Source organism: Asterias amurensis, chromosome 6, assembly GCF_032118995.1.
Source record: "Asterias amurensis chromosome 6, ASM3211899v1".
Taxonomy (NCBI): Eukaryota; Metazoa; Echinodermata; class Asteroidea; order Forcipulatida; family Asteriidae; genus Asterias; species Asterias amurensis.
The window spans coordinates 6,519,000-6,545,974 of NC_092653.1; the positions used below are offsets into that span (position 1 = coordinate 6,519,000).

At 35.7% G+C, this 26,975-nt stretch overlaps 3 protein-coding genes across 3 annotated transcripts in view; all 3 read right to left on the bottom strand.

The window, feature by feature from the left end:
• Nucleotides 1-885: 885 nt before the first annotated feature.
• LOC139938052 (carboxypeptidase B-like) lies at nucleotides 886-13,572 on the bottom strand. The gene is made up of 10 exons (XM_071933407.1): nucleotides 13,425-13,572; nucleotides 12,790-12,859; nucleotides 11,480-11,704; nucleotides 7,604-7,705; nucleotides 6,773-6,874; nucleotides 6,272-6,385; nucleotides 5,618-5,708; nucleotides 4,319-4,533; nucleotides 2,212-2,296; nucleotides 886-1,557 (listed from the first exon to the last, which is right to left on the bottom strand). The coding sequence occupies exons 1-10, from the start codon at nucleotides 13,484-13,486 to the stop codon at nucleotides 1,373-1,375; spliced, it is 1,251 nt and encodes a 416-aa protein (XP_071789508.1). The 5' UTR covers nucleotides 13,487-13,572; the 3' UTR covers nucleotides 886-1,372.
• A 2,213-nt stretch (nucleotides 13,573-15,785) lies between these two features.
• LOC139938053 (zinc finger HIT domain-containing protein 3-like) lies at nucleotides 15,786-22,362 on the bottom strand. The gene is made up of 4 exons (XM_071933408.1): nucleotides 22,285-22,362; nucleotides 20,989-21,076; nucleotides 18,335-18,559; nucleotides 15,786-16,491 (listed from the first exon to the last, which is right to left on the bottom strand). Exons 2-3 carry the CDS (start codon nucleotides 21,062-21,064, stop codon nucleotides 18,360-18,362), a joined length of 276 nt encoding a protein of 91 aa, XP_071789509.1. The 5' UTR covers nucleotides 21,065-21,076; nucleotides 22,285-22,362; the 3' UTR covers nucleotides 15,786-16,491; nucleotides 18,335-18,359.
• Nucleotides 22,363-23,470: 1,108 nt separating this feature from the next.
• Nucleotides 23,471-26,975, bottom strand: part of LOC139938647 (gamma-aminobutyric acid type B receptor subunit 1-like) — a 54,130-nt gene continuing 50,625 nt past the window's right edge. Inside the window, exons 15-18 of the mRNA XM_071934254.1 lie at nucleotides 26,495-26,678; nucleotides 25,935-26,083; nucleotides 25,019-25,192; nucleotides 23,471-24,354 (exon numbers count right to left, since the gene is read on the bottom strand). Coding sequence (XP_071790355.1) covers nucleotides 24,298-24,354; nucleotides 25,019-25,192; nucleotides 25,935-26,083; nucleotides 26,495-26,678 — 564 coding nt within the window. The 3' untranslated portion in view covers nucleotides 23,471-24,297. The remainder of the gene's footprint in view (nucleotides 24,355-25,018; nucleotides 25,193-25,934; nucleotides 26,084-26,494; nucleotides 26,679-26,975) is intronic.

Genomic DNA, 26,975 nt, shown 5'->3' on the forward strand with positions numbered 1-26,975 from the left:
TAACGAGAGTCGACTGTATATGCAGACTGTGTGTGAATGGTTTCGTACTGGTGCTTGCTTTATAGAGCATTGTTTTTAAAGCAAATATTGTTCTTCTTGGTAGTTCTATGATGTATCCCCTCTGATCTACCAGTTGTCACCGAGGTAAAACGTCATGGATTGGTGATGTTTATTGCTGTACAGAAAGTATGTCAGTGACAGTGCATGTATCATTCAATGAATAAAATTTTGGCAACTACACTTTGCATGTATTATATTTGTAAATCAGTCACATTTCTTGTTGCATTAGAAAGTTTGTTGAATAGACCCATCCAAGGAAATATGTAAATTGCACATAGCGCTTGCGCACTAACATTTTGGTTGGCAAAATGATGGAACATCATGTCGTTTAGTATGTGGCTAATGGCGGCGCGAGTGCACATCTCTATGGCCTTTGCCAACCAGTACTTGCGCGAATGTAATTAGCATATTTCATGGGAAGGGTTTATCAATTGATTTGAATTCCACTGGCTTGTTATGAGCCCCCAACCCCTACAAAACCTCAATTTATTTAATGTCCTTTTCTGTTCCTACAGTAAGGTTTCTCCGATTGTGTATTCCAATCGCAGATTATTCTTCCTGTGTGAACATAACCTCTCCAGATTTTTGGCAATAATACCAGAGTCTTGTAAGGTTAGGAATAGGAAAGTACACAAGGTGTGTCGGAACATAGGTGTGTGAAGTGACCAATAGAACATAGGGCCGTCGAAACGTAGGTGTGTGACAGAGCAGCCACCATGTTAATCTCTCCTGTTCCTTGCTCTATGGTATTGCGTCTGTTCAAACAAATTAGGGAACTTATTTCCAATTAGTTGCTATAAAAATTGAGGGCAACAAAACAACATCTGTTTTTTAATATTTGTTTTAATTGTTACCTGTATGAGCAGCATCTCGACATGATTTTAATATGGAATTGTAGTTATTAAGCATTCACAGTAGACCATTACAGGCCAAACAGCCCACTTTCATTAAGCAGACAATACTGCTTTGCAAATTTCCCAGCTACAGCTACATTTTTTGGGGGGATGGTCGAGTAGAATGCTATTAGTTTTGGTTTTTACCCATACACCGATGTGTGTTAGCACTGTATACTCAGTACTTTCCCGAGTCCTGTGAAAAAATATCACAGGCATGTTACTCGGGTGGGATTCGAACCCACGACCCTTGCAATACAGTGCTAACACACATCAGTGTATGGGTAAAAACCAAAACTAATATTCTTTATCCCCGATGCAAATTTAACATCTATTATGAGTAGAATGCTGTTCAAAGTCTTGAAGAGGGATTTCAACTAATATTTTGACAAGTTTGTAGAACATGGTTAGTTTTCTTTCTAATTGTTCATGGCATATTCTACTGCAGCTAGGGTAGCCTTATAAGCCTCCTCCCCAGATGCCATAATCTGATCTTCGGGTAGGAGGAACCCATAGTTCCCCTTGTCCCTTAGCTCCACAACGTAGGAGTACTTGGCCCCGAGAACTGCATAACCCCAATCACAGCTTGCACCAGAAGCTTCATCTGGTAAAGTAAAAAAAAAAAAAAAAAAAAAAGATAAATCACAGTTTTAATCCTTATGAAAAATATGATGCTTTGCGTTGAGGGAAAAGTGACCTTCCCTTGGGTCCTAGCAACTCATCTAAAGGCCCGGACATACATGGGCGTTGGACCATTTATTTGTTTGTTTGCAACCACAGTGGCTTCATTTCAAGTTGCAAGTTTGAAACCCTGTACAGAAAAGATACATCTTCCAAATTACAAACGGATCCTAAGGCAGAGATCCCAGGTACTTAAAGACTTGATTTGAAAAAAGCCTGTGGTGAAAAGAACAGTAAAGTCTGTCCCGAACCCACCTGGCCAGTGTTTATATACAGTTTCCTTGGCACTAAACGACTGAGAATATTTCCCTTCCCCCTGGACAGGATGCCAGTCCATTGGGGGTGATTTCCCAGCTCTTGCCATTACCCATTTGTACTCCTGGGTGGAGAGAAGTAGTTATGATAATGTGACTTGCTTGAAGACACAACTGTTGCGACTGACCAGGCCAGGATTCGAACCCGCATTCTGTACAATACAGAATTTGAGTCCATGACCCAAGACCACTTGGCCAGGACACTCAAGCCTGCGGTGAAACAAGTGAGAATTTCAACGTTTCCAATCTAATGTTTTACTCACACAACAGCTTGGCTGACATCCCTGACACAAATGTTGTTCCATGAACCTCCTCGAGTGCTTGAACTGCTGCCTGGCCAAGGTTGCTCTGCATGGACAGTAAAGAGAGAAAAAAACTCCATTCTCAATCTCAAACATACAATCTCTACGCCAACATTTTCCTGTATTGGATCTCATGTATTGTTGGATTACAGGTAATGTGAGGCTGTGTTCGAAACAGCGCTTTCGCCTCCAGCTACGGATAGATCGAGCCTCTGCCTATTCATCAACACTGGCAGATCTAGCTGTAGCTGTGGCCAAAGACACCATTTCTGACAAGGTAATAATCGGAAAGGAATTAGACTACTACTACTAGACTTGTGAACAAGTCGTTAATGTCGTGATAGTCATGATCCTACTAGACTTGTGAACAAGTTGTCCATGTCATGATAGAGTACTCAGTAGCTGGCTCTCCGCAATTGATGAAAATTCTAGACTTATTTATTAACCCTTGTTCAATATTTTAAAAAAATTTGATGAAAATGCTGGAATTACCCCTTGTTCCACATTTGTTTCAGTATTTTACCAACATTTGATAAAAACACTGGACTTAACCCTTGTTAAGTATTTTAGCAAAATTTGATGAAAATCTTTGACTTACCTCTTGTTCAACATTTGTTTGTTTTTTTACCCAATGCTGGACTTACCCCTTGTTCAATATTTTACCCAGATTTGATGAAAATGCTGGACTTACCCCTTGTGCAATAATTTATACCAAAATTTGATGAAAATGACGGACTTACCCCTTGTTCAATATTTGACCCAGATTTGATGAAACTTTTATTTAACCCAATTGATGAAAATGCTGGACTTACACCTTGTGCTTTATTTTACTCAAGTTAGTGATGAAAATGCTGGACTTACCCCTTGTGCTTTTATTTAACCTAAATTTGTTGAAAATGCTGGACTTACCCCTTGTTCAATATTTGACCCAGATTTGATGAAAATGCTGGACTTACCCCTTGTTAAGTATTTTAGCAAAATTTGTTGAAAATGCTGGACTTTACACCTTGTGCAAGATTTAACCCAAATTTGATGAAAATGCTGGACTTACCCCTTTTGCTTTATTTTACTCAAATTTGATGAAAATGCTGGACTTACCCCTTTTGCAATATTTGACCCAAATTTGTTGAAAATGCTGGACTTACCCCTTGTGCAATATTTGCTGGACTTACCCCTTGTGCAATATTTGACCCAAATTTGATGAAAATGCTGGACTTACCCCTTTTGCAATATTTGACCCAAATTTGTTGAAAATGCTGGACTTACCCCTTAATCAATATTTTAGCCAAATCTGATGAAAATGCTGGACTTACCCCTTGTGCAATATTTGACCCAAATTTGATGAAAATGCTGGACTTACCCCTTGTGCAATATTTGACTCAAATTTGTTGAAAATGCTGGACTTACCCCTTAATCAATATTTTAGCCAAATCTGATGAAAATGCTGGATTTACCCCTTGTTCAATATTTGACCCAGATTTTATGAAAATGCTGGACTTACCCCTTGTGCAATATTGTGCAATAATTTATACCAAAATTTGATGAAAATGCTGGACTTGCCCCTTGTTCAGTATTTTACCCAAATTTGATGAAAATGCTGGATTTACCCCTTGTTCAATGTTTTACTCAAATTCAATGAAAATGCTGGACTTACCCCTTTTGCTTTTATTTAACCCAAATTTCATGAAAATGCTGGACTTACTCCTTGTTCAATGTTTTACTCAATTTTGTTGAAAATGCTGGACTTACCCCTTTTTCAATATTTGACCCAAATTTGTTGAAAATGCTGGACTTACCCCTTGTCCAATATTTCACAAAAATTTGATGAAAAAGCTGGACCCACCCCTTGTTCAATATTTTTTTCAATATTTTACCCCCAAATTTGATACAAATTTTGACTTACCCCTTGTGCAATATTTTACCCCGAATTTGATAAAAATCTGGACGAAAATGCTGGGCTTTCCCCTTGTTCAGTATTTTTTCAATATTTTACCCAAATTTGATAAAAATGCTGTTCAGTGGAAAGGGCTATAGAATGCTGGGGGGGGGGGATGAGGGAAGGACGTACCTGATCTAACCAGTCAACAGGATTTTGCTCCGAAGAAGAGAAGGACCAGGGTGCCATCCAGAGCTGTGAGTAACTGTGCCAGTCGATGAACATTCGAATCTCATTCCCAACAGACAGGTTGGTCAGGAAGTCTACCACTCCTTTGACCTCAACTTCACTGAGTGCCTTTCCACCGTGGTATGTTATGCTGCATGGCCATGGACTTGTACCGCTGCCTATGGTGTCGGATAAAATAAATCTAAAATGGTTATAGATGGATTAAACAAGATGTCAATGGGGAGGTTTCGCATGCAATTGGATAGTTAGTGCTACTGATATGTCATCATTGTGACGTCATATGCTACTCGCTATCCGCCATACGTGCGGACGACATTGACATCCTGCTTGCTAAGTAGGTTATGGAAAGCTAAACGTATGCGTATCCGTTCACGTGCGAAACCTCCCTATTGACCGCCATTTTTGATGACAAACAATTTTAGTGCAGTAAGCACCGTTATGTAAGTAATGTTATTAAATGGAAAATTCAAAGTAGCAACAAAATTGGCCTTTAGGCAGGCAGCTCTGTGAGATTCGACCTAGGTAATTTTGGTAACCAGTTCGCAACACTTATTGTTTTTTCATTCAAATACTTTACACATCAAATAAAATTCCAGATGGTATTCTGATACATTCACTTTAAAATAATAAAATATAACCAATCAGCCTCTTGCCACAAGCCACACGGATGCCACCTGCGTGCCAACTAAACAGATGTCGTACTGGTCATGGTCGATTCTTGGGAAACATTTTCCGTATGGGCTTGATTGTAAGTCCAGTCTGTGAGTGTGGAGCTCACTTATCATAGTTGCCCTGGCAAACAGTCCCACACAATGGCTACTTGACACAAATTTTATCATAGAATCGTAGTTTAAAGGCAGTGGACGCTATTGGAAATTACTCAAAATAATTATTAGCATAAAACCTTACTTGGTAACGAGTAAAGAGGAGCTGTAGATAGTATGAAACATTGTGAGAAACAGCTCCCTTTGAAGTGAGTAGTTTTAGAGAAAGAAGTAATTTTCCACGAATTTGATTTCGAGACCTCAGAATCAGATTTGAATCAGAATCATGCATCTGACGACTAATTGAGTTCAAATTTTCACAGGTTTGTTACTTTGTGCATATGTTGAGATACACCAAGTGAGAAGACTGGTCTTTGACAATAACCAATAGTGTCCAGTGTCTTTAATCTGAGACCTACCTATATATGTATATATCGGCCTCTTTATAAACAAACAATCACAACATGTAGTAACTCACCACCCCACTTGTAAGGCCAGTTTCTATTGGGATCTGTGCCAATACAACCATAGCCAGGATTAGGTCTGCGAGTCTTACGCCACAAGCGATCCTACAACGGGGGAGAAAAAAATCAGTTAAAGGGAAGGTACACGTTTGGTAATTACTCAAAACAAATATTAACTTAAAAACTGACTTGGTAACAGGCATTGGAGAGCTGTTGATAGTATAAAACATTGTGGGAAACGACTCCCTCTGAAGTAGCATAGATTTAGAGAAAGAGGTAACTTCTCACTAAAATAAAAAAAGACTTCTAGCCAGAAGTCTTTTATTCATATCTGAAAGCACATCAATTCATCCAACAAAGGTATTTTTTCTTTCATCATTTTCTCGCAACTTCGATGACCAATTGAGCTCAAAATTTCACAGGTTTGTTATTTTATGCTATGTCTGGATACACCAAGTGAGAATACTGGTCTTTGACAATTAACAAATTGAATCAAAGATCGTTTCCCTTGAAAGGTAGAAGTACCGTAGTTCAGGGTGAAGTTTATATGAAAGTGGTTGGTTTTTAGGAGTAAAATTCCGAGTGGTAAAATTTGGGACAACCCAAAAAGTTTGCTCAAACAGCAACAAAATATTTCCAAACATGAATAATGACAATACAGTACTTACATCTGACCAGGTAAATGCATACCCATCCACATTGAGGGAAGGCACGATGTAGAAATCAAAATAGTTCACGAGCTGTACCACTTGAGGGTCACTGTTTTTTAAATCCTCCACGAGCTAAAAGAAATAAAGAAATCAAGTTGAAATATCCACTTTAAGTTTGTCATTCACGGGCTATACCCTTAAAGGCAAAGAATAACTTTGGTTTTTAGAACCTTTTGATTTTGTTGATCCTATATAAATGTAGCTATGCATATACAATAAAAAAAAACATGTTAAACTTCTTTTGTAACTCGCAAATTTCGCCAGGCACTCTTGAGCAAAATACGCTGCGCTTCCCAGCACAGATTTCCTCCGGATGGCACTTCAACAATGATGGCCCCTCATGAATAATTTTGTTGAACTGCTCAACCTAACTTTGATTTAGAGTCAAACCACTACAATTGGTCAAGCTACAACACTGATGATGAGGTATATTTCCAACAATATTTTGAAAGTACTTACAAATTTTGAAATAAGCATGACCGTTGCTGGCGAGATCCATTCCCTCGCATGTATACCGCCCTCAAACCAAATGACGGGTTTATTGTTTCCACCAGTTGAAATCTAAACCAGAAAAAGGTAAACAAAGCAGATTATTACTGTGTCTGAACAGGGTCTGGAACGGGGTAATTTTTTATAAAATTATTATGGGGACTTTAAAATTGGTGCAAATAAAAGACAAGCTTACAAAAAAGTAGCCTTGCTCAAGGCAGTCGAATTATTCACTCTGAAAAAAAACCGCGCTGTACAAAACCCGCTCGTTTACACTGTGCGTAATGTGTGAAACCATGGAGGTAGAAGCTCCATGGTGTAAAACCACATCGCAGAACACGAGACCCCATACACATCCGCATGCATCAGCCTCCCCATGCGTCTAGTGGTACGAGTGCAGATTACTTGTGCACAGTAAATGCATGACAGGTGTTTAGCAGTGTGACAGTGTATAAGGGTGGGTCGTGCAGTGTGATTACACACACCAAGTACAGTGTACACGGGTGGGTTTACGACGGCGTCTTTTTCGGAGTGAATAATGCGACTGCCTTGAGCAAGGCTAACAAAAAAGTAAACATATTTACCGTACTTCCTCGTTAACAAGGGCCATAAGTAAACATTTCTTGAATTGTGTAATTCACAATCATAAACCAATGTTTGTATGAGAGAAATTGGCTGTTGCCAGCTGGGTGTTTTTATTCCCTTGTAAGAGTTTGCCAAGATCCCTTGATGGGAAAATCATCTAAAAAAACAAACAAACAAACCAACTAGATTTAAACAACATTGAAGTGAGACAGTTACCTTGATACCATCAATGAGGCGTTTTTCATAGGACTGAGTCACTGTAAATTTGGTGACGACATCACTGTGTTCTGTTGCCATGTCACTCACCCACTGATTGATCTAAAAATAGTCAGAATAAAATGACAAAAACTTGTTAAAAATTAAACTGAGTGTCATTAAGTCTACAAAGTCAACATGTACATTCAAAAGATTCATTATTCAAAGCACTAAGCAAAGTTGAAACACTCACTATAGATCCATGTCTACACAGGCATGCAAGGTCTGTATAAAGCCTGGATCATGTGTACATGTAGGTCAGCTCATGTACTCCTTAAAATATTTGTATTGTGTTTTACAGGGACCAAAAAATCTCATGCCTGATAAGAATGATATAATCGAATTCAAGTTCCGGTGGCATAGTCATCAGATTGCAAAGTTGAAACACTCACTATATCCATGTCTACATCTGTCAGGAAAAAGACAGGCATGGAAGGTCTATAAAAAGTTTGGATCATGTGTATATGCAGGTCAGCTCATGTACTCAATAAATTATTTGTATTGTTTTACAAGGAACAAATGTCATGCCTGATTAGTATGATAATCAAATTTAAGTTCTGGTGGCTAAGTCATCAGATTGTGCGTTCGGAGCTTGGTCATGACTCTTGTGTACCTGAGCAAAACACTAAACTATAATTGCTTCTCTCCACCCAGGGGTAAATGGGTACCTGTGAGGGCCTTTTGGTTGGTTTAGCTTAGTGCGCTACATATTTGGCGGCACAGGCTGTATACTCCCCAGAGAGCTGAGGTGGTTTAAGGAATGAAATGTCCCAGTGATGAGGGTAACAATGACGGAAGTGCTTTGAGACATGGTGTATAAAGTGCTATATACAAAAACGAATGTCATCATCATCATTATTATTATTATTATTATTATTATTATTATTATTATTATTATTATTATTATTATTATTATTATTATTATTATTATTATTATTATTATTATTATTATTATTATTATTATTATTATTATTATTATTATTATTATTATTATTATTATTATTATTATTATTATTATTATTATTATTATTATTATTATTATTATTATTATTATTATTATTATTATTATTATTATTATTATTATTATTATTATTATTATTATTATTATTATTATTATTATTATTATTATTATTATTATTATTATTATTATTATTATTATTATTATTATTATTATTATTATTATTATTATTATTATTATTATTATTATTATTATTATTATTATTATTATTATTATTATTATTATTATTATTATTATTATTATTATTATTATTATTATTATTATTATTATTATTATTATTATTATTATTATTATTATTATTATTATTATTATTATTATTATTATTATTATTATTATTATTATTATTATTATTATTATTATTATTATTATTATTATTATTATTATTATTATTATTATTATTATTATTATTATTATTATTATTATTATTATTATTATTATTATTATTATTATTATTATTATTATTATTATTATTATTATTATTATTATTATTATTATTATTATTATTATTATTATTATTATTATTATTATTATTATTATTATTATTATTATTATTATTATTATTATTATTATTATTATTATTATTATTATTATTATTATTATTATTATTATTATTATTATTATTATTATTATTATTATTATTATTATTATTATTATTATTATTATTATTATTATTATTATTATTATTATTATTATTATTATTATTATTATTATTATTATTATTATTATTATTATTATTATTATTATTATTATTATTATTATTATTATTATTATTATTATTATTATTATTATTATTATTATTATTATTATTATTATTATTATTATTATTATTATTATTATTATTATTATTATTATTATTATTATTATTATTATTATTATTATTATTATTATTATTATTATTATTATTATTATTATTATTATTATTATTATTATTATTATTATTATTATTATTATTATTATTATTATTATTATTATTATTATTATTATTATTATTATTATTATTATTATTATTATTATTATTATTATTATTATTATTATTATTATTATTATTATTATTATTATTATTATTATTATTATTATTATTATTATTATTATTATTATTATTATTATTATTATTATTATTATTATTATTATTATTATTATTATTATTATTATTATTATTATTATTATTATTATTATTATTATTATTATTATTATTATTATTATTATTATTATTATTATTATTATTATTATTATTATTATTATTATTATTATTATTATTATTATTATTATTATTATTATTATTATTATTATTATTATTATTATTATTATTATTATTATTATTATTATTATTATTATTATTATTATTATTATTATTATTATTATTATTATTATTATTATTATTATTATTATTATTATTATTATTATTATTATTATTATTATTATTATTATTATTATTATTATTATTATTATTATTATTATTATTATTATTATTATTATTATTATTATTATTATTATTATTATTATTATTATTATTATTATTATTATTATTATTATTATTATTATTATTATTATTATTATTATTATTATTATTATTATTATTATTATTATTATTATTATTATTATTATTATTATTATTATTATTATTATTATTATTATTATTATTATTATTATTATTATTATTATTATTATTATTATTATTATTATTATTATTATTATTATTATTATTATTATTATTATTATTATTATTATTATTATTATTATTATTATTATTATTATTATTATTATTATTATTATTATTATTATTATTATTATTATTATTATTATTATTATTATTATTATTATTATTATTATTATTATTATTATTATTATTATTATTATTATTATTATTATTATTATTATTATTATTATTATTATTATTATTATTATTATTATTATTATTATTATTATTATTATTATTATTATTATTATTATTATTATTATTATGATGATGATTGAATTCAAGTTCTAGAAGCTTAAGTCATCACATTGTGGGTTTTAATCTCGGTCATGACACTTGTGCAATTGAGCATACACTTGACTCTTCTACCGCCATGCTTGACTATACACGCTTCTCTTCACCCAGGGGTAAATGGGTACCTTCGAGGGCAGAGAATGGTTCTTGTGATTGATTTAGGTTTAGTGCGTTACAAACTCTGTTATTCATAAACCTCAAAGTGACGGCATCAATGATCAGGCTGTGCACTCACACGCTTTAAGATAATGAGCTGTGGTTAAAAACAAAACTAATCAGCCATAATCTCAACTAAGCAAGATTATTTTTCTATATCAATTGTTATCACCTAAAAAAACAATAGTTATAGTTTATACAGAAGCTAAAAAAACATATTTACATTCCTTAAAGGAACATTACAGAATTGGTTTTTGCTAACAAAACATCTGCTGGCATCGAATCACTTTATGCAATCCACCATGTACATAAACTGACAAACCTGTAGAAGTTTTAGATCGATCGGCCATCTACATGTAAGTCTCGAGAGAATAGTGAGAAACCAATGACAAATTTTGCATCGCATCGATGCCAAAATAAAAATGAATAAAACACTCCCTGAGCGATAAACTCCAAACGGAAAGTTAGATTATTTATTTCTCATCAAATATGACATTTCAGACAGAAATATTGCAAGGGATGTTTTCTACTATCATCATCATTAGACCGTGTAAGTTTTATGTAAATCTGCGATCTCCACGATTTTTTTTTCTTACCAATTCTGTTACGTTCCTTTAATCATTGAAATGACTGAAGCAAACTGAAGGACGTGTAAAAACACTGATGAACAAACCTGGTCGTAGGTGTTGTATTGATCGTATTTAAAGTCCGCAAGGCCTTGGGTCCTTGTTCTGGACCTCATGGTGCTCCTCTGCCCATCAATCACAGCCTGTACGTCACCGATCATCAAAGAGAAGTCCAGCTTCTTCGATCTAAGGAACGAGACGATTTCATCTTCTAGTTCTGGTGGTACCATGATGTCAACAGGACGACCGGGAACATTGCTCCAAAACTCCACCTTATTCGACATGAAAAGAAAAACGAATGTGACAAGTAATTTTAGCACCTGCAGATAAAATACATTTATTCAATGGACACTTATACAGCCCGATTGTGGCACCCCAATGTGGCTGGTTTTGTCACGTTGGGTGCTACCCCAATTGTGTCCAGTTGGTCTTTGCACATTTCCAAGTCGTTTTTTTTTTTTTGCAAATCGGCAGGGCACCCTTTTTCAACCAATCAGGTGCAGTTACGTAAAAGAATAGCGTTTGCATGCTGCATTCGAGCGGGAACCTCACTTAAAGACACACGTTGCCTTGCGTCCCTCGAATTGGTCTTTGAAAAGCGTCTGTAACCGTTTGTTATAAAATGCATATGGGTAGAAAGATGTTGTAAAAGTAGAATATATGGCCGACCGTGGTAGTCCGCAAAGTAAAAGGAAAACCGTGCAATTTTGAGGCAAATTTGTGTGGATCATTGTATTCTACTTTTTCAACATCTTTCTAACCACATGCATTTCATAACAAACAGTTACAAATGCTTTTTATAGACCAACTCATCCGATCCAAGGCAACATGTTCCTTTAAGTTCAGCTGATTGCAGGGGTCAAGGCAGCGTCTCCCTCCACAGTTGTCCGCTGGCCAAATGCTAGCGATAAAACCAATGAGGACTCAGTCAAAATTCACTCAAGTGGTTGTCTGGTGGTTCAATATTGCAAAGCATCCAATCTTTTTTCAAATAATGACAAGGGAAAAGGTTGGTGGACTAGTGAAATATCTGGTCACAGTTGCTCAGAATTTTCAGGCAATATTCATTCAAAACAATTATGATTTTTCCAAGGGCTCCAAAAAACATCAAAAACAAAAAATAATGTGCACAGCCTTTCAAACCAACAACTATTTCTTTTTGCTCAATTTTTATTTCCAGGTGAGTATTAAGGCCCGGTCACACAGACCCCGATAACGATAACGAAAACGATAACGATAAAAATGCACGCCCTCGATTGGTTGAATGAGCGTGGGCGTTTTCTGCGTGGAGCAATTCAACCAATTGCGAGCGTGCATTTTTATCGTTCTCGTTTTTGTTCTCGTTCCGGGCCTTTACCTTTGATTCAATGTCACTCAGCCATGTTGAATCCAGAATCTCCAATGGTTCAATGCGTAGAACCTTGAACCTACAGAGAGAGAAAATAACAACCAAGTTTGGTTTCACAAAATGGGTAATAGATGGATTGTTATTGGCTGCCATCGTTGATGAAGTGTGAGCGTGCAAATGGATATCCTTGGCTGAGAGTCGTGAGTCTCGCATACATATGTGCACTTTTCCCATTGTTTAATCATCAAATATGGCAGTCAATGTCACTATGTGCATAGGTGAATAGGTGATGAATCATTTGGCTAAAATATTATTGTGGAGAAATAGAGAAATAATGAAACAGGCGTACAGGGGTGAAACAAAACAAAATAGAAAAACTGTAAATTTAAATGCTAAAATATATCTCCTATTTTGTTATTGGCAATTTCCTTCCTGATAGAATATTATTTGAGCTTAAAATTAGCATTGAAAGAAAATGTGCCGATTTATGTTCAATATACAACTCAAGCTAGAAAACCTTTTTTTCTCAGTTTCATTCTCTCATGTCTCTTGGTGTTTCTACATGTTTTTTTTAAACAGTATTAAAGCACAGATACAATTGCTCTGTTCACTTACATCAAAATAAGAAAAATATTTAATCTTACCCATCATATCTTGTTTCTGCAGCCACAAGAACCGCTAAAGCCAGCATCAATATCCCTCTCATCTCTCCGTCAAACACCGCCAATGCCAACTACCAAGTACGGAAGCTCCTCAATCATCAAATCCCAAACTTACAATGTCCAAAATTACAGCGTTGCTGGGAGTTTAACTCCCAATCATTGCTGATTAACTGTTTTGAGAAATGCCTGGGAAGTTTAACAGGTGTCCAAACCCTTATCATTTTTGTACATCAGTGGGGCATATTTGTAAATTCCCCTAAGAAGATTTTTGATAAATGATGACGAAAATGAAACCTGACCAAAACATTGTTTTTCTCCAGAACACATATTTATTTTATAAAAGGCATGCAGCATGTTCGTAATTTGGTGGTTGTTTATGAACATTATACAAATATTATTCAGTAAAAGTGATTCAACAGAAAAATGAAACAATATACAATATGATTCAGTGAAGTGATTAATCAGAAACAAATTAAACATGAGAAAATTAGGAAAACAATTTCATTATCTCGGACATCCTTCTTGATATAATATCCTGGGTTATTGACTCTTACACTTGACTATTTTTCATGGTTTCCGTGATAAACTCATGACGTGCTTAACTTGCGTTTTTTTCAAACCAGGCCCGGAATTATATGCAGGTCACAGAAGTCATGGCCTGCGTTGCCCCCAGTCTTGGCCTTGGTGACTGCCCATTGACATTAAGATTTTCCAATGGAAGTGCCATTTGCAAAATGAAATGACCTTGCCAAGGATGAAATTCCAGGCCTGCAAACCACACTACAAAGTTTGCAATCAAGGATTAGTCATGTATAAATAGAATGTAGTAATTCAATCTGCATCTACTACAACATCAACTTACACTAACGGGTCATACTAGATTGGTTCTTTGTCAATGTATTGCTGCTTTAAAGGCAGTGGACACTATTACTCAAAATAATTATCATCATAAAACCTTTCTTGATTACGAGTAATGGGGAGAGGTTGATGGTATAAAACATTTTGAGAAACAGCTCCCTCTGAAGTGACATAGTTTTCGAGAAAGAAGAAATTGTCATTAAATTTGATTTCGAGACCTCAAGTTTAGAATTTGAGGTCTCAAAATCAAGCATCAAAAAGCACACAACTTCAGGAGACAAGGGTGTTTTTTCTTTCATTGTGATCTCGCAAATTCAACGACCGATTGAGCTAAAATTTTCACAGGTTTGTTAGTTTATGCATACGTTGAGATACACCAACTGTGAAGACTAGTCTTTGACAATTACCAATAGTGTCCACTGTCTTGTATTAGGCAAACTAAGAAAGATGCAATAAAAGTCACATTTGAAAGTTTCAGCTCTCCTTTCTGAGAAAACTGTCAGGGTATTTTCACAAGAACCTTGAGTTCATCCACATTTAGTGAGGTGACCGTGGATACCAACGGTGTCTATGGCTTCCAACCATGCCAACCCTCTGAAATCTGAGAAACGATTCATGCATGAGTTGTTTCTCAACATTCAAATAAATTGGGGGTTGAAAAAGCTATTCAAACCCTATTACTAACTAAGAGAGATTTGCAGTAACACCATGTGAATATCCCTTGTGAGTAGTGGTGGTTTTAAACCGGTGGTTAACAAAGCGTATTTACTTGGAAGAGAGTCCTTTCTTCTAGTTTCCACTATCAGTCAACAGCTGCAGTGCTTCTCACCAAGTAAGTTGTTATGGTCATTAATATTTGGAGTAGTTACCCATCTATGACCCTTCCTAATCAGTTAGGTTTAAGAGTTAAATTTATAACTATGCTGTGGCTATTACAGATAGGTAAAACAAGAAAGAGCCAATTTCAAAGAGCTGCTTAACGGTCATTTTTTTGTGCTTACTGTACGAGATTCCATCTCATAGCGCTGCTAACCATCGGCCTAAGCACACAAAAAGGCATACTAACCAGTGCTTATTGGATGAAAATTAATGATGTTATAATGTTAATTCAAGCAGAACACACAAGCTGGTGGCCTAATTTTCTTGCAAACCTGTGAAATCTGCTTACTCTTTTAAAGCAAAATTTTCTGCTATAGTTAGCCAAAAGAAATTGCTGATCGTTAAGCAGCGCTACGAAATTGGCTGACGAATTGTGATCGCACAAGAATGGTTAATCCTGAAAATTTGAAAATGTTTGCCGTTGGATGAGACTTATACTGACTTTCCAGAGTGTTACATTTATAGAATTTTCCACATAAACAAATATTATATTGCAGGTTGGCATAGTTTATCTACTACTCACATCCACAGTGGACGATATTGAATGGTCAGACAGTAAGAGGGTTAACCGTTTACTGTCTAGATGCATTCACCATATGATATTATATTGCAGGTTGGCCTTGTTTATCATCCATTCACAGCCACAGTGGACCATAATGAATGGTCAGACAGTAGGAGGGGTGTACTGTCTAGATGCATTCAGCACAAAATATCATATTGCAGGTTGGCATAGTTTATCTACTACTCACATCCACAGTGGACGATATTGAATGGTCAGACAGTAAGAGGGTTAACTGTGTACTGTCTAAATGCATTCACCACAAAATGTCATATTGCAGGATGGCCTTGTTTATCAACCATTCACAGCCAAAGTGGACGATATCGAGTGGTCAGACAGGGAAGACTAACTCAAGAAATTAAAATCCCAGCAAGTCCAGCAACCAAAGTTCATATCCTATGAAACTATTATCCATAAACAATTGATGAGTACTTATCTGGGCCAGCAAACACAAGCAAGCTCAATATGTTTGAACCTTTCCATTGTCAGTCCTCTCTCATTTTCACCCAGCAGGATGATTCAATACAGCGTTCTAAGCTTTCACAACTGCTCCCAGGGTTTTGACTCAAGACCCTGATGTGTAAAGAAGGTGACCTCTGGACCAGTTTCCGATCTCAAGCCCAGTTAAGCTCCACCTGGCAGCTAGATGTGGAGAAACTCCTTGGTAATAACTGCTCATGAAGTCCTTAATTAATGTTTGAATCGTTACATTCAGCCAAACCCTTGTTGAATTCAGAGGGTTGATTCAGGCAGCTGAATAAAAGAGAGAAAAGCAGTATTCTGTGAGTAAATTTTGTGTTGAAGAAAGAAAAATTTATCAAATGAGATTTGAACCAACAACCTTCAGATTAACATACCACAGGCATGTGTCTTTCGTTATTAAAAGGACACAGGCACCAATGAATTTTCTCCTTGGTAAAGGGCACCTTATGAGAAAATTGTAAATTGCAACTCAAGTATTTCAAGGGCACCAAGGCATTGAAGGTGCTTAAAAGCACTGGACTTGTTTGGTAAATGTCAAAGACCAGTTCTCACTTGGTGAATCCCAACCTATGCATACAATAAAGAATCTGTGCAACTTTTGACTCAACTTGTCATCGAATTTGCAAGAGATTAATGAAAGAAAAATACCCTTGTTGCACAAATTTGTGTGCTTTCATCAGATGCCTAAAATATTTGTTGGAGAAATGACGTCTTTCTCAAAAACTGTGTTACTTCAGAGGGAGCCGTTTCTTACAATGTTTGATACTATCAGCCTCTCTCATTTCTCACAACCGAGTAATTTGTTTAAAGGCAGTGGACACTATTGGTAATTGTCAAAGACTAGCCTTCACAGTTGGTGTATCTCAACGTATGCATAAAATAACAAACCTGTGAAAATTTGAGCTCAATTGGTCATCGAACTTGCGAGATAATAATGAAAGAAAAAAACACACTTGTCACATGAAGATGTGTGCGTTTAGATAGTTGATTTCGAGACCTCAAGTGAGGTCTCGAAATCAAACTCATGGAAAATTACTTCTTTCTCGAAAACTATGGCACTTCAGAGGGAGCCATTTCTCACAATGTTTTACCATTATTCGTCACCAAGAAAGGTTTTACGCTAATAATTATTTTGAGTAATTACCAATAGTGTCCACTATCTTTAATGCTAGCAGTTAATTTTGAGTAATTACCAATGGTGTCCAGTGCCTTAAGGGCACCTTAGGGCACATTTGGCTCTTTCCCATCATCATTTTGTAGATAGATGGGAATATTTATTCTGACCCACACAAAGTCCACCACATGGTCACTTACACCCAAACCTTGGACTTTGATTACAGTGGGTACGCCTAACCACATGGTATTGGTGATTAGTTAAACGTGGATCTTGTTCAAACAGAAACACCTGGTCATTTTTTGTTAGGGGGGGGGGGGGTGATTAGGGTCAACCACTTCACATCAGTTTTAACAAATATTTCCTGTTTTTTATTTTTTTTTATTTTACTACTTCAGCAAAAGCCCCTGCTTAAAGTATTTAGTACTTTTTGTAACACGAAACACCGTGTGAAGATAATGATAGTAGTAAGCATTCCTTAAAATATAAGTTGCTAAGGTGCTGTAGTTTTTGAGAAATGAGTAAAACAATGTCAAGAAAATACGTTTTTACAGGCTAAAATAATTTTCGTCTCATGATCACTGAGACAAATATTATTTTCCTGACATCGTTTAACTCATTTCTCAAAAACTACAGCACCTCAGCAAGTAATATTTTCAGGGAAGCTTTCTACCATCATTATCTTCAAACTGTGTAAGATTAATGTAAATCTGTGGACATTGTGTTTTTTGTCCTACAAAAAGTACCCAGACCCTTTTTAGAACAATTTTCTGCTTACCAGAGATGAGCAGGATACCAGTCAAAAATTGTAAATGTGACATGGTATTTTGGCTAGTATACCCCGTTCTGGTAAGCATAATTTTGCTGTGCTAAGGTACTTTTTATGTTTCAGCAGCTCCATGAAATTGGACCCGGCACATTTCTTGAGCATCCAATGCACACGTATTTATACATATTGATTAGTCTAGAATGATAAATAATAAAAAAAATTCAGATTACCATTTTTCCACTTTAGGCTTAACTGCTATGTTGTTCCGTCCTTCCTTGCCTTTTCCGCACTGTCCGGGGCAACAACTGCAAGGCACTGATCGGCAAACTCAACAAATAATGGTTCCTGCATGAGGCCCTCTATCATCCCAGCCTTGTCCTTTGCCTTGTCAACCTCAAGAAGTAATCGCTGTAGATGCTTGTTACATAACATCGCTTTCAGATCTCCTGAATCGCCTAAATGTGAGAAAATTAAAGCAAAGCAACAAAGAGGGTGAAACAGTTGTGGGGGTTTACCGCTCAGGTGCCAATTTCATTTAGATGGATTTTAAAGGCAGTGGTAGCCTTGCTCAAGGCAGTCGAATTATTCACTCCGAAAAAAGACCGCCGCTGTATAAAAACCCACCCGTATCCACTGTGTGTAAAACCCAGCCGTATTCACTGTGCGTAACATCGCACGACACGATGCCCCCGTACACTATCCGCATGCGGAGGCCGTCAGGCCGACAGCCTTGTAGGATCTGTGTTGAAGCCACTGACCTCATTACTATAATAAGCGAAGAGTTCCCACGGTCAGCTCATTACCATAATGCCCGCGAAAGACGAGACATGTTTACCTCACACACCACCACCACGGACGCATGATAGGGTCCAAAGGTCGTGATAAGGGAAGTGCGTGATTGGACGTCAAAATGAATAATTCATTTGCCTCACATCCTGTGTTGTCTGATAGGTCTGACGAACGATATACATATTCATGAGCTGCATACTAGCATATCCTCGAGCCCCCCCAATTTCGTCCACTATTGGAATTTTTTCAATACAACACATTAAAACGGGAAGATACAGATCCGACAAGGCTGTCGGCCTGATGGCCTCCGCATGCGGTTAGTGGTGTACGAGTGCGATGACTTGTGTGAACAGTATTCGTGCGATGTGACAGTGTGTATACGGGTGGGTCATTCGGTGTGAGCGCACACACCATGCACAGAGTATACGGTGGGTGGGTTTACAGCTGCGTCTTTTCGGAGCGAATAATGCGACTGCCTTGAGCAAGGCTAAGGCAGTGGACACTATTGGTAGTTACTCAAAATATTTATTATAGTATAAAACCTTACTTGGTGTCAAGTAATGGGGAGCTGTTGATAGTTTAAAACATTTTTGGAAACGGCTCCCTCTGAAGTTATGTAGTTTTTGAGAAAGAAGTAGTTTTCCATGTATTTGATTTCAAGACCTCAGATTTAGAATTTAAAGTCTCGAAATCAAGCATCTGAAAGCACACAACTTCGTGTGACAAGGTTGTTTTTTCTTTCATTATTATTTTGCAACTCCGATGACCAATTGAGCTCAAATTTTCACAGGCTTGTTATTTTATGCATATGTTGAGATACACCGAATGAGAAGACTGGTCTTTGACAATTACCAATAGTGTCCAGTGTCTTTAACTGCAAATCAACCGAAGTTGCTTAGTAAAGTGTGATGTCATAGTACAAATCACTATGGTGATACTGCTGACAATTTGTCTTTCAATGAACTTTTTTGCTTTGTGAAATCGGCACCACTGGAGTCCAGAGTCTACATGCATACTTGAAAAAACCTTATGATGGGGTAAGAGTTTTCTCTTGAGGGGCTTGGAATGTGAATTTCTTCCCATTCAGTAGTTTCAAATACTGATGAACCACCCAACCTACAAAAATAGAAGAATTTTAAAATAAAATCTTCAAGTGCTAGGTTATTTGATTGTCTTTGAAATTATTACAGACTGAAATGTTTTTTTCTGAAAGATTAGTTCCGATACGAACTACATGAAGTGAAGAGTGTAGCCAGTTGCAAGAGACAACTTGGTATAAAACTCGTCTTTATTGAGTGTGTTTTGAACATAATGACCAACTAGTCCAAACCACACCTACGTGTACGTGCCCTCTATGTAGACAAAGGAAGGGTATAAAAGGCAGTTGAGCATTGTACATTATTGTCAGCTTGATGAAGCTCCTAGCTTTAGAGTAAAACGTAACTTAAAGGATTCGAGTACTTTTTCAAAAAGTCCACAGATTTACATTAAACTTACAGGATTTGAATATAATGATAGTGGAAAGCTTCCCTTCAAATATTACTAACTAAGGTTGTGTAGTTTTTGAAAAAATGAGTAAAACAAGTCACAAACTAATTTTGGTCTCATATGAGACCCAAATTATTTTAGCATGTAAAATCCCCTTTAACCAGTTATGATATTATACCAAAACCATAGCATAACTGCTAATACGTTTTTACATGCTAAAACTGAGACGAAAATTATCAACTTTACTACTTTCTCAAAAATACAGCATCTCAGTGAGTAAAATTTCAAGGGAAGCTTTCTACTATCATAATCTTCAAACTGTGTAAGTTTAATGTAAATCTGTGGACATTGTGTTTTTTGTTGGGAAAAAGTACATACCCTTTAAATAACAGTGAAAACTTCAACTTTTATTTGGATTAAAAAAACCTCATAATTCATGATTTAATTATCAGTAGTTCAGATGAACTAGTTCAAGGTTTATTTTGTCTTTGTTTGTATAGATCATTTCCCAGGTAAAAGTCTGCAATAAATTTAGTATAGTGTGTAAACAAGCTACACTGTATTATAGCTTTAAGAGATTCTGAATCAGAATCAGCATTTTTCTCACCAAGTTTCTCCAATTCTGCTGATGGAATTCTGTCCACCTCCATGTTCTCAATATTCCCAATCAACCGAGAGTTCATTTTGACGACGTTCTGAAACATAACAACATGTCGTATACAGAATTTGGTAAATTTTCAGTTTGAAAAAGTTAGCAATCTGAACTTTTAGTATAATAAAACAAGGCAGTGACAAAGTGAGTACTATTATTGCCAGTGTCCTAAGAAATCTGTCCCCCGGAGCTTCCTGTCCCCCCATTGTTGAAAATTAACCTGCTCTGAAAGGAGGATGGTCCAAAAGAGTGCGCTGTCATTTCAAGTTTCAAAAATAGTTGGGACACAGTTGTAAGGGGGACAAAATCTCTGGGTTACAGTATACAATTGTTGCACGCTGTGACGGTCGCACTAAATACCGACAACTCACGACCCCTCACGACAACTCATGACAACAATGTTTAAATGCACTTTAACAGAATATTTGAACATAAATCAACCGGACCGGAGTCATATGCACCCAAATCACTTTCAAACTGTTGAAATAATTATATTTTTAAGTGTATAAAAAGTGTTTTTAACCCCGAATTTAGTAACAAACGGAAATATCTGCCATGTTGTCTTTCGTTGTACTTGGACGAACCATTACACCGCAGGGGTGATACAATATGCAAGATGATTATTTACCATTTTATGTGCCTCGCATAGTCCCCAGAGAGTTTAAAAAAATATATTATATTTAAATATTCCCTTTTATTAAATTCCAGAGTGTCGGCTTAGTATTAGTTGCCAACAAGAAAGAAAACAAAAAACAGCAGCTAAAACCAAAAAGAAAAAAATACAACTCAGCCCTCAGAAATTACCCATGCCCCCTGCGGTGTAATAGAATCGTCCAAGTAGGTTGAAAGACAACATGGCGATTATTTCCATTTGCTAATAAATTCGGGTTAAAAAACACCTTTTTACAGTTAAATTAGAACAAAATTTTCAACAGTTTAAAAGTGAGTTAGATGTGTCTTTTAGATGTGACTCTTGTGCATATATTTAACGGTTGACTTACGTTCAAATGTTTTGTTAAAGTGCATTTAAAAATTGTTGTCGTGAGTTGTCGTGAGGGGGGTCGTGAGTTGTCGGTATAACGGTATTGCCATGGAGGAAGCTATTTCTTCCTCCATGTATATTGCCCCCACAACTTGTGGTCTTGTGTTGTGGATTTTCCCCCCAAAAATTGAGCCCTGCAACTGTCACTCACAAATATTATATTAACATAACGTATAGCTCATATTTGATAGATTGTACACCATACAAACCTTATAATTCTAAAATTCTTGTCAGTTTGTTGTGTTCTTGCGAAGACGCACGTTTTTGCAGACGACCACGCGTTGAACTCAATGGTTAACTTAATGTAGTCTGGTACCACAAATGACAGTACGCAAATACGTATTGATTACACAAGGTGTACGTTCAGTGTACGTTATAACAACTGCGCCCTCTCGTGGGGCGTAAAAGTGGGTTGTGGAAATGATTCAGGTGGGTCAACAAGTGCCGCTAAAATTCAATCAAACACTTTTGAGTTGACCATATTGTCAATTGTCTTCACTCTATGGTCTATTCAACAAAGATCGATTCACAATCGATAAATAATCAGGAACATAGAATTTCTATAACTGTCAGTTTAGTGCACTTGCTCGTAAATGATTAAACAAATCAAATAGAAACATGCGTCGGCCGGTGTCAGATGCAATTGTGTCCGCCATGCAATACTGTACGCTCCGGACACTTTTGCATATGCAATCGTGTCCGGGGCTACGCAAAAACCGTCCGGTGGACATGTACATGACCGTACATGTGCGCGCGCGTAAGCGAGCGTGCATGCACTGAACCTATGTATATGCAGCATGAATATTCACGTATTTTTATGATTGCAGCGAACGCTCAACGGCCGAACATTTCCCATGTCATTCATGACATGCACTTTTTTAGCTTGCAAAAAAATGGCAAGCTTGTTCCGTCAACCAAGGGCGTTTAATTTACTGCAAGGACGGTTTTGCACGGGGCGGACACAACTGCATATGCAAATGTATCCTGGCGGACACAATTGCACTTTGCAACAGCGTCCGGGCGAACACGATTGCATATGCAAAACCGTCCGGCGGACATTATTGCATATGCAATACTGCCCTCCAGATAGTATTGCATAGAGCACATAATTACATGCGACACCGGTGTGCAGTAGGAGATTCTGTCCCCGGAGAAACTGTGTGCAAACTTCTTCTGATTGCGCCCTCTTTTGACTCATCCTCCTCAACCCATGTTAATTTCCCATTGGGGGACAAGAATCTCCGGCGGACAGAATTCCCTGCTGGGACACCGGCTGGTTTGTGAACCCATTCTGCGTAAATACTATTGGAAAACAACTACACAATCATGTTGCGACACAGAGAAAAGCTATAATTTTTGTAGTTTCAAGTTTTTTAATTTATTTATTTGGGGTAGGAAAACGCAAACAAGAGTGCTGGGGCATGGTTGATTCCATGTTGGGGCTTCTTACAAGTCTTACTTACAGTGTTAAAGGTTGTACAAAATGCAGTCTTTTATTTTATTGTTCACATGCGTGCAATGTGCATTATGGAGTGGAATGATGTTTTACGAGTAAACAAAACAAGGTTCTTGCCGGCACTAGATAAATCCAGCCCGTCTGAAACATTCGAGGTGACAACCTGCAATGCAAGTCAATGGAGTGGTATATTAGAAAACTTTTTTAGATAAAGATAAACAAAACTGTGGTTGATTTTGTAGCCAAATTTCAGTCCGGCTTTAAACACACTCGAGATGTACATTCACTTCCAATGTGCCTCATTACGGAGTGAATTTAGAATCATCTTTTTCTTCTGAACTGAACGTAATGAACCTGGGCGTAAAAGGTAAACTTTTAAAATGCGCATTATTCATTCCAGAAACTACCGGTCAAGATGGGTGTATATGACAAAAAAGCCGCAAAAGAGTCACCAGAAAGCGATTGGAAAGTACTTCTAATTTTAAGTGTTCTTCCTAAACAGAGGTCCTGGTTAAAAGCGACATCATGAAACGACAGTGCTTTTTTAATGGGGAAAACGCAACTTGACCACGACTGATTAGTTGCCCATCAAACATCACAAAAATAAAGACCTATACATGGCGCGAAAACGCCAAAAGTTGTAGCTTCCTCTCGCCACTCGCAGGCAGACTGGAGTGCTCCATTTCCTTCCACACAATGAATTTAAACTTCTAGCAGCACCGCTTTATCATGATAGGGGCCTACTCTCTGTTGGAGATGGATTGGTTCATAGCGTGTCATCAGTCGGATTTGGGTCACCCAGTTCTTGATGTTTTCTGCCAGACTGTGGAGGAGTAAATATAAACAAAATTGAATATTAACAGGACTCTGAATTGTTTTTGAATAAGGTAGGGCCGTTGGGCCTTCATTAAAAAAAATAAAGAGCGATTCAAATGCTCTGAAACATTAGTGTTCACATTTATCTCCATCCAAAAGATGGAGTCCCCAAGAAATAGAAGATGAACAATGCATGAGTCCCCTATCTCACGTTAAAGCACTAGTTTCCTGAAAGGCACTGGACACCTTTGATAATATTATCAAAGACCAGTTTTCTCACTTAGTGTATCTCAACATAATACACAAAATAACAACTGTACAAATTTGAACTAAATGGTTGTCGAAATTGCGAGAGAATAATGGAAGAAGAAAAAACCCTTGTCGCACAAGTTGTGTGCTATTTTTTAGTGAGAAATTACTTCTGTCTCAAAAACTACGTTACTTTAGACGGAGCCGTTTCTCACATTGTTTTATAGTGCCAACAGCTCTCCATTGCTCCTCACTAAGTAAGTTTTTATGCTAACAATTATGTTGGGTAATTACCAATAGTGTCCATTGTCGACAGTGCTTTGATTCTCTATATTATTCAAACTAAACACAGTTTTCCATTAATACATGCAAATACTCATGAGCAGTTGTTGAAGGTCTTTTTTCTTCTAAATAATACTGACCGATAATTTCCTATTCACCATTTTGAGCTGCAGTATTTCCTGTCGCAATAGCTGCAGTTCATCTTTCTGTGTATCAACCAAGTTTCTTATTTGACGGTCTTGGGTCAGTGTGTTTGTTGAGATCATCGTGTTGTTGCGATTGTGAGCTGGTATAATGCTATTCCTCAATTTTATCTGCAGATGAAAACATTGAGTTAGTTGTCACAAAACGAGCGTTCAAACATTGTGACAGCTCCTCGGACAAAACAGAACAAAAGCTTACACTGATGTATTTACTCGCAGGGGAGCGTTCCAATCAGATGTGAATAAAATCACGGGCTCATATCGGTTATGGTCTTTTTCGAATCATCTTATCCTTTTAAAGTACAGCTTTGAATCTGGGTGGCTCTACGTCCCCCATGGTGGATAAATGCGAGCATGATGTAATATAGGCGCTCATGGCTTAAGACGAGAGAACGGAGCCTGAAGCCAAATCCAAGCCGTGGATTCGAATAAAGGGCTTGTGTGTATGCGCTGAGCACAGGACGGGCCTTAAGATAGCACTACTTAATGGCGTCATGCGTGTAGTATTATTATATATATTGTTTACCCAAGGGAGCCTGGGGTGGATTTCACAAAGAGTTAGGACTAGTCCTATAGGAAACTTAGGACTAGTCCTAGGAGATATAAAAAAAATCGCATGACTAGTCCTAAGTTAGGACGAGTAACTCGTCCTAACTCGAGATAAGACTAGTCCTAACTCTTTGTGAAATCCACCCAGGTCACATGGAGACAACATCAAAATGATTGGCAACTGTAATTGGTTCTAAACACAGCCTATGGTAATAATATGCCTGTGTTTTGTTCACAGAGCCCGGGAAAGCACTGAGTGCTTACACACAACGGTGTTAGGATAAAACCAAGTAACAAAATGTACCTTAGGAATAAATATCACACATAGTGTGAGAGTGGTTGCTAGCCAGATCAAACCAGCCACCAAGGCGTAGAGGGCGTTTCTATCCTCCAGGACGAATGATATCGGTGCCCCGATGACGGAGAATATCAACATATTGTAGATGCAAACACCTGTGGATTAAAGGCAGTGGACAATTAGTATAAAAATATGAACAGTCAAAAATGTGAATGCCTTTTCTTCTTGAAGATTGACTGGACTTGCCTGTAAATTGCCTCTTGTGACATGACACATAATCGCATAAATCAAACAATAATTTGTTCACGCAACGCACAACTTTCAGACAAATACAGACATTCCTTTGACGAGAACCTATGACGTAATATACAATGCATCTATAGTTACACAAACTTGCGGAATAGAAATGCACCACAGAAAATGTTTTTGTTTAATAGATCAAGAGCATGGCGGCAAACCTCGAATCTCTGATGAAACCTATGGTTTGCTTTCAGCATACAACTAAATTTATGAAGAGAGTGTGCGGCCCGTGTGTCTGCAAAACCGGCAGACACAAAACTACTTACCAATAAACTTAGAGTCATTCAGAGCTTGGATTGATACAGTTCGAGTCTCCCAAGCCAAAAAGGCGCCAAAAACTAGCAACAGTCCGTCTATGACGTAGAAGGAACCGATCCAATATATCTGGTGCGCAGACTCGCACATAATACGTACTGGCGTGTAGATGATGTCATCGTTTTCGTCATCCACCTCATCAATATGGAAAGCATAAAGAAACTTTCATTATATAACCCTAAAAGATAATTATGTTGCTCATTGCGTTGTAACGTAAATAATTAAAACTAGTTTTTTTTATATTACAATATCCTCTTTTTGGGATGGAAAATTTACGGTGGAACCTGGTGCTTTGCATCACGTGTGTAATGTAGCAGGAATGTTCTTTTGAAGAATAAAAAAGTTCAGGTGTTATGCAGGAGAATCAAAAGATTCTGAATTATTTTGATTTGAGAGCACTAATTATTCTCATAATTATGTAAATGAGTTTTC

Bases quoted from the DNA above. Each gene is read 5' to 3' on its own strand.
- LOC139938052 (XM_071933407.1), bottom strand. From the start codon at position 13,486: ATGAGAGGGATATTGATGCTGGCTTTAGCGGTTCTTGTGGCTGCAGAA. The intron at 11,705-12,789 runs GTAAAGGCCCGG...ATGTCGAATAAG, and splicing joins TGAGTGACATTGAATCAAAG to GTGGAGTTTTGGAGCAATGT. The intron at 2,297-4,318 runs GTACGTCCTTCC...CTGTCCATGCAG, and splicing joins CTGTTGACTGGTTAGATCAG to AGCAACCTTGGCCAGGCAGC.
- LOC139938053 (XM_071933408.1), bottom strand. From the start codon at position 21,064: ATGAACTCTCGGTTGATTGGGAATATTGAGAACATGGAGGTGGACAGA. The intron at 18,560-20,988 runs GTGAGAAAAATG...TCTCACATTTAG, and splicing joins AGCAGAATTGGAGAAACTTG to GCGATTCAGGAGATCTGAAA.